General features: G+C 43.4%; 1 protein-coding gene across 1 annotated transcript; it reads left to right on the forward strand.

Annotated features, from left to right (window-relative positions):
* The first annotated feature begins 46 nt into the window (after nucleotides 1-46).
* Nucleotides 47-5,827, forward strand: PPP1R3D (protein phosphatase 1 regulatory subunit 3D). The gene has a single exon (XM_084538394.1). It carries the CDS (start codon nucleotides 310-312, stop codon nucleotides 1,231-1,233), a length of 924 nt encoding a protein of 307 aa, XP_084394520.1. The 5' UTR covers nucleotides 47-309; the 3' UTR covers nucleotides 1,234-5,827.
* Nucleotides 5,828-8,229: the final 2,402 nt, after the last annotated feature.

An 8,229-nucleotide genomic window follows, 5' to 3' on the forward strand; every position in this document is an offset into this window, starting at 1 on the left:
GGGCCGGGCCGGGGAACCGGGAACTGGGAACTGGGAACCGGCCCCGGGCCCCGGCACCGCCGGTGGGGGCTGCGGGGCCCCCGGGTCGGGCTGAGCGGGACCCCCAGGGCTCCTGCCGGCCTGAAGAGCCGCTCCGCCAGCCCCGAGCGAAGCGGCCGCAGGGCCCGGGTGTTCCCCGTGAGGTGCCAGCCCCTGGTTTGCTTCCAGCCGCCGCGACAGGTTCCAGGTCTCTGCCCTCGCCGCCTGGCTGTTACCACAGGGTGCGTGCTCCGGGGAGGCAGCGCTCGGTGCTGACACCATCAGCTCAGGATGGAGGTGCGAGGCCCTCGGAGGAACCCCAGCTACCTGTCCGATCTCTACCAGAACATGCTGCGGGCTGAGGGAGCAGCGGCACGAGGGCAGCAGCAGCCCCTGGCAGCGCGTACCAGCAGCAGCACGTCTGTGCTGAGCGGTGCCTCAGCCAAGGGGGGACCTCAGACAAACCAGCTTCAGAGCAGCGCTTCCAGCACCTGCGACCCAGCGTTACGGCCCATCATACGCCGCCGGGCGAGATCGTTGCCTACAACACCTGAAAGGAGGAAGCGAGCAGCGGTGCAATGCCAAGTTCCCAGGTGCCAGAGCCGTATGAACAGGGTGAGGTTTGCTGATGCTCTGGGCTTGGAGCTCACCGAAGTGAAAGTCTTCCAGACTGGGGAGGATCCATCCATCCCTTTGCATGTCCTTTCCAGGCTGTCCATAAACTCAGACCTCTGGTACAGCAGCCTGGACGTGGAGTTCACCATGCAGTGCTTAGTCCCTGACTTCCAGCAGCCTGCAGACTGCATGGATTTCTCTGCCCGACTTCAGGAGCAGCAGGTGTGTCTTGAACGAGTCACCAGTTCAGATCTGGGGCTCAGCGGCACCATCCAAGTTTGCAATGTTGCTTTTGAGAAGCAGGTGTCTGTGCGGTACACCTTCAACCAGTGGAAGAGCCTCCATGAAGTGGCTGCTCATTGGCACAGTAGCATCCCTGAGAAAAATGGGCAGGGTCAGGTTGATGTTTTCACATTCTTTCTCCCCGTGCCTCCTTTCCTCCTCCAGCTGTCTTCAGTAGTCCAGTTTGCAGCAAGGTACCAAGTCAACGGGCAGGAGTATTGGGATAACAACAGGGGCAAAAACTACAGTCTGACTTGCCGGACTCACCCCCTCAAGATGCCTAGAGAATGTGAGGAGAGCTGGATCCACTTCATCTGAATGAAAGGAAGTGGCTGCGGAGCAGCTTTGCGAGTTTCAGTGGCCCTCTCTGTGCTCCTGTGGCAACAGTCCCCTCTTTGAAACCTACTGAATGTGGTGGCAGTGTTTCAGGACAGGCAGGTAGCCAACAACCTGTACAAACTGTTCTAAACCTCTCAGAGAGTATAAAGGGCCAAAATGTGTAGAGTTACATCTGCTGAAAGCCTGTGTGATCTCTTGTGTGTGAACCAATGCAATTCAAAGGGATGCTGCCAGGATATTTTGCAGAGATCAAAACAGGACGCTTCATGTTGCTAGTCATATTCTAGATTTCATAGAATATTTCTAACAGATCCGTTTTACTATTTTGTACTGTTTTTTTAAGTGGTCAGTGTGGCTTTACTCAATTTTTGTTTCTAATTCTGTTTGTATTATCTCACCAAGTCTGGGCATTGTTCCAGTTATGCATAATTTGCATGGCAGACACTGTAGGGAAGTACTTGTATTTATATACTTTATTTTTAATTAAGACTGTTAACCATGTTAAATAATTCCATTAGTTTTGGGGTTCAGAATTAACAAAATGAGCAAAACCTACAGGAAAATGTCCAATCAGCCCGTTTTTTTTTTGTTTGTTTGTTTGTTTAGGAAAAAAAGAAGAGCCTTTTCTTATCTCCCCTGTTGTGATTGTTACCAGAGTAAATGAAGGCAGGTCTTCCTGAGGAAGTTCTTGTCTTTTCCACATGACATACCAGGAGGTTTCTCCTCCAGGTGGTGGTACAGGAATTGTTCTTCCCTTGTGCAACCGTTCTTACTAAGGGAAACTAGAGGAATTTTGCACTCGTGTTACAATTACACTTGTAGATCTCAAAGCACTGTAAGAATGCTACTGATCTTATACTCAAAATGAAGCAAATATGAAAGGTGAAAGAAAAGCTAATACATGGATCTGTAAGCAGCTCATTGGAACAGTGTGCTGGAATCCCAGCTGGTTGTTCCCCAGCATCCCAATGTCATTGCAGCAGTACTTTCTGAATGCTCTTATCAGCTACTTCTGGTTATAAACCAGCTGAACTCCAAGACTGCATTGGAACTCGTGCAACTCCAAGCAGGAACTCCAAAGTAAAGTGATGTTTTTATTTATCAGTAAAAATGATATTTACATGTGTTCACAGATTCCCTTCTACAGGAGGGAAAGCACAGCAACACTCATGTACCATCTACCCAACAGATGCTTCCTACTCTGCTACTTTTACTGTGAGGAATTAGTGTGGCTTCAGATTGGCAACAGGTTTGGTGACAGGCATATCTAGTAAGTAAAAGATTTCCCATTGTTTTTTTGCCTACATATGCAGCACTTCATGCAAAGTTTATATATATAGCCTAAATTTTCAAAACTGCCTGGCTGGAAGTATTAGAAACGCTGCTTTTCAGAAGAGCTATACTATGAAAATCATGCAGTGTATTCAGGCATCTTATTTTAGATTGCTGCTTATTCATCAAAATCACAAGTTATTTTTAAAATCACAGATGTAATCAGCACGCAGCCATATATCAGTCTAGAATGTCCACTGAGTAATTCTGGAAGTGTGGAATCCCCAAGAAAACTTTTGTGTCTGGCAGCTTCATGTTGTTACTTCGTTGTGTGACCTATTTAGCAAAACCAGGATTTGAAGTGAACAAGCTGCCCGGTTCCATTATGTCTTTGGCTTTCAAAGGAGCCAGTCGTAACTGATGGTTCTATGAGCTGCTGAGGAGCTCTTTCAGAGTACTGAGAAAACTCAATCCTATTGGAAACCATTGAGAAATGACTGTTGGAATGCAGTAGGACAGAACTAACCCTATGCAAATTAACTTGAACTTAGGCATTTTGCATTTTGTTCTTTGTTTTGAATTGCATATTTATAGTTTGTTCCATACCAGCAGTCCAATGCGTACAGCTCTGATTTCAAAGCAAAACTGTTGAATTAGAGGTTATTCTCCGTGTTTTAGGGTATTTAGTCAGCCTTCTAGGGTGATTAAACATGCTTCATTGGCTGTTGTCTTAGTAGATAAGAGACATATTTTTAAAAAACTAATAGAATTTGCAAGTCATGTTCATTTTCATTCTCTAATTTGGTACATTCTGGTAGTAATTGCTGTTAATGGAGTGGCAGGTTACATGCAATTTTGATTTCTAAGCTAAGTGAAATGTCCACAGATCATGCATTTGATTTATATAGCTTACATAGGTATTCAGTATAGCAGCAGAAATACAAGATGTACTTTTAATGTCTTGTTTTCAGCAGTACTAAGCACTTGTCAGTACTTGAATTCAGTTGGGGTTGCAAGGGCTTTCCCCTGAGAGTCAAATTCTAATTATTGCTCTTACAGTAAGTGTCCCTACTTTCAATAACGATGGGTTTTTAACTTGTATCTATAGTGGTCAATTACCAGTGGTTATCTGTGGGTAGGGAACAGTAAAAATCATCATTTCTTTATTAATGTTTTGCATAAAAGAACTTTCATTTTCCTTTTAAGAGAAAATGCATGCCAGTGGTGCTTTAATTTTGTATTGGAGCACTGAGAGGTCAAAAGCTTAAATTGAAATTGATTTGAACAATCAACGCAACTACCCCATTGGGTATTTCATATCCATTAAGGCAGGCAGAACACTTCTGAGATCAGGGTGAGGCTGTACAATGATTGCCAGCTACATGGATTGAAAGAGTACTGCCTGCTTTCATTCCACCTGCATATTTTCTGCATCTGAGTTAGAGTGACCATTAATCTGGCAGCAACTCTTGTGTCGTAGACAATCAGTACAAGGAACTAGAACACTGGTCTTCCTCATATACCACAAAAAAAATGAGAGCTCCATGAGAAGGGGCACTATTTGATGCCTCCTGTGGTGGGCTTCATATGACTGAATGACGTACAGCAACACAGGACATAGCGCATCTGTACTAGTCAGCCCAGGCTTTCTGTATAGTCAGTTGGGATGTTGCCTGTAGAGTTAGCAGAGTTGCTGTGGTGTGCCAAACTGCATCAGCTCTGCTGAGCACGCAGAGAACACCACGGGGTGAGTCCTGCCACATGAAATTCTCAGTGTTCGTGCAGATCATGCCAAATGATGCCAACTGGAGTCTGCAGGTGTCAGGTGAGGTGAAACATGCCTGCAATGACTGCAGAGGAATCATTATTGGCATGACCTGAAATTCTTATCCTTACATTGGTGAAACTTGCCTACTTAAGTAATTCCATTCAAGTTTATTTAATACTGCTAAAAGTCCATAGAAGTGGAGTTCTTACATGTTTGTCAGCTAAGAAGAAAACGAACACGCAGGTACACATAGAAGCACATGTGCTGAATAAAAGGCACTATTTATTATTCCCCTTCCCCTACTCTGCCTCCACCCCCACCTCCACCCCCCAATTATTGTATTTCTCCCATTAGTAATAAAACTGAATTCTCTCCCAGCAGACAGTTAAATTCCTTCTCTGCTGAGCCTGCTATTTAACAGCAGTTTACAGTGGATGTTGCTGAAGCCCAGCGTGACACTTGGCTTACTGGTATTAATATGCTGTTGTCATCTTCTGGGAGAGAATCTTTCATGCTAGCAAATGTCAAAATCTTGGTGTTATTGCAAGCAGGGGGAGATTATGTAAAGCTGAGACTGTCAGTTTAAAGGTTAAAGTCATGTACACCACAGTGTCAGGGAAATGAGAACTGAATGTCTCAGCAAAGTGAATTTGGCTTGTATTGTCTTCCTTCTGCAACCTCTCAGGGTATTTGCAAATGCAAATTTTGAATATTAAAGTATTGTTCCAAGTTTGTTTTTTTTAATCTCTGTATGTCTTGCACTGGTGGAGAAGAGCTGACAGCAGCTGTTACTAACTCAGTTGTCTGTCATTACTGGCTGAGTTGAGCAAGCCTAGCTTGTAATGGAACTGAGCGTGGTCTTGGGATTAATTCAATATATGAAAAACATTTTTCTGTAGGGAGCTTGTAAGCTGCTAAATATTCACTCATGAGGACTGAGTCCTGCCACATGACATGAAATTTGCACTCGTTTTTTCCTGTCACATTCAGTAGTGAACATCAAAATGAGTCTAGTTGACAAAAAAAAAAAAAAAAGAAAAAGGATTAAGCCATTAAATAGTGGTATGCACCTACAATGAAAGCAAACTTACGAACTTTCTTAAGTTCTCAGGACGACTTGACTGCTTGCACTGTGTTCAAACTGAGCGCTTGCCCTATCATAAGGATTTTGTAAAAGTGAATTCTTCACTAGAGTTATTGTCCTGTAATGCACTTTCAAAAGCCTGTATTTATTATAGTCATACAATAAATGAATGTCCAGCAGTACACAGTTTCAAGGTTCTTTCAAGCATGTTTTGTTTTTGAAAACCAAACATGGAATTCATGTAAATGAAAAGGGGTTATTTTTCCTGATGGTCTTGTCCGGAAAAAAAGTATATTACACAGTATGTCAATAAAGTATATACATTACACAAAAGGTCATTTTTTTAAGTGGAAAGTTGTAAAATGGTACAGTGCTTAATTCATATAAAAACAGTAATAGAACTATGGCTATTTTAATACAAGAGATTGTAATAAAAGCTTTTCACCGTTTATATGTCTGTCGGTGCTCTTTTTAGCAGTTGCTCTTTGGACAACATAGAGCTGAGTTGTTGCTTACAAAGCAACATAGTTTAGGAAAATAATGTGGGTTCAAGAACTGCCAAAAATGAAAACAATGTAAAAAAAATACAGTGATTAGTCTATATAGCTTGAAAAATGACTGTGCTGCCACTTCTTACATGGAATTTGCTGCCATTTAACCTCAGATCTGTGCATATGGCACTTGCAGGCTTAAGATCTAATGTTGGAAAAAGGCACACTGCCACTTATTCTGATAAGTTTCTAATATGGCCTCAAGGAAAAGAAGAGAGGGGTGTTTTTTTCTGATAGCATTTCCCAAAATTGTACTGGATGCCTCTTAATTGATTTTGTGCCTCACAATTGTGTTATTCTTTCTTCCATTTCTTCTTCCAATTTTCAGTGCTACACTTTTTCTCAGCTCAGATGATGTTCTCTTCACTCACTAGTTTCTTGAAAATAGATGTACATAGAGTAACAGCATCCTTCTTTACAGCACCTGATTTGTCTTCTACATGAAAGCATCTTCCTCAGTGCCAAGCATTTACTTGATATAGTTCAAGTTTGAATTAATTGTTGCCAGGTTTGTTGTAAAGCAAGACACAGGTATTTAATCAGAAGACATAATTAATAAAGACATGTATTACCAGTTACTTTTAAATCAGCAGTAATAACGTTACATTGCCAAAGTTGCTTGGGGGAAGACATTATTGCAAATTGTATTAAATACATGGAAATGCTTATGTTGTTAAAGAATTTCAGTGCCATGTTTTATTATATAGAGATTGTGTTATAAATAATGCATAGAGATACATAAAGGAGGGTGCTTTTAGAAATACATGGTATTATATTATCTGGTCTGTAATACTTTTTTTTCTTTTTTCCTATGCTGCTGATGTGAATCTGAACTAGCAGTACCACCTTCATTGTTTTCACATTCCCAGCTATAATAGAGTATTAAGCATCACCTGCAAATAAATACGGTATCCACAGTGTAGACTAACCAGAGAGCAGTAAAGGATAGAGATAGCACTCTTTGATTTCAACATACCACTTAAAGAGTGTGAATTTATTTTAGTCTGTGTTTTGCATGTATGTTTGCACAATGCCACAGTTCACAAGTATTTAAGATATCTGAATATCCCACAATATAAATATCAATACTATTTTGTTGAGCTGATTTTTTAACACTTTGGCTTTGTTTTTACTTTGAGCGCCATACCACGAGGTTCATCTTACAGTTAGTGTTATTTTTATGTTTTAGTCTCAAATGTATTTGAATTTATCTTACAAAATAAATAAATTCCAGCTTCTAGTAGTAGTAATATACAAATAGTCAACTGTAAGTACAGTACTTAAAGCAGTGTATCGTCAGTGCTCGGTACACTCAGTTGCATGCACTTTCTGAAACTGTCTGATAAATCCAGTACAGCAAGTCCGAGCGTGTAGTCATTTGTCACTGGGAGTCTAATGTTAGTACTGACTTAGTATTGACTTCTCTCCCGATTTGGCCTTCTCCCTATGACCTCAGATCCGCAGCTATTTCAGCTGACATTTGATATTAAAACTTGGGCACAAATGCTTCTGACCCTTCTCCGTTCTGCACGCCCCTGGAGCTGTGCCAAGCCCTGGTTTTGGTGCCTAGAACAGTGTTTTCAAGACCTCCGCTCAAGGTACGTGTTCCTGGTACCACAGGGCAGCAGGGGCTCCTGCGCACAACACTCCCGTACTCCAAAGATGGTTTTCCTTCTATTTTCTCTGAATATTTTAAGCATGGTTGGCATATCAATGACCCAAATAATTCATTTGAAAGGAATTATCCCCAGGAGGGTCATTGAACTCAGTGAAGTCATAATGTATTTTAACTTTCTACATTTTCAACAGGGCTCCTGGCATGTGGGACTCGCAAAACATTCCCCAAAGTTTGCGTGAGCCCTTGCAGCTGTTCCTGCGGAGAGCCTGACAGCTTCCATGGTTCGCCCCAGCCCGGTGAGGGCCGAACGTGAGGAGGGTTCTGCGGCTCTTCACAGAGCCCCGACACCGAGCCGCTGGAACCGGGCCCGGAGCTGAAGCCGCCCCGGGCATTACCCGCAGGTCTGTCACGGCCAGAAGAGCCCGCCTCCCGCTGGACGCCTCCGACAGCAATTGGCTTTCAGGGGGCTCGCTCGAAGGCAGGGATTGGCTCGCGGACAGTGGGGCTGGGAGTGATTGGCCGGCGGGAAATGGCGGGCTTTTCCCCCTGTGGCGGTGAGGTGAGGACCGCCATGCTGGCCGGCCTGCGGCAGCCTCGCTGCCGGCTACTCCCAGGAGGGGCGCGGCGCGGCCGGGGGCGGTGCGGGGACAGTGCGGGGAGCCTTCCCCTCAGTAACGGGGCG

Source organism: Aythya ferina, assembly GCF_964211825.1.
Source record: "Aythya ferina genome assembly, chromosome: 16".
NCBI classification, from domain to species: Eukaryota; Metazoa; Chordata; class Aves; order Anseriformes; family Anatidae; genus Aythya; species Aythya ferina.

Coding starts and splice junctions, on each gene's coding strand:
- PPP1R3D (XM_084538394.1), top strand. CDS start 310: ATGGAGGTGCGAGGCCCTCGGAGGAACCCCAGCTACCTGTCCGATCTC.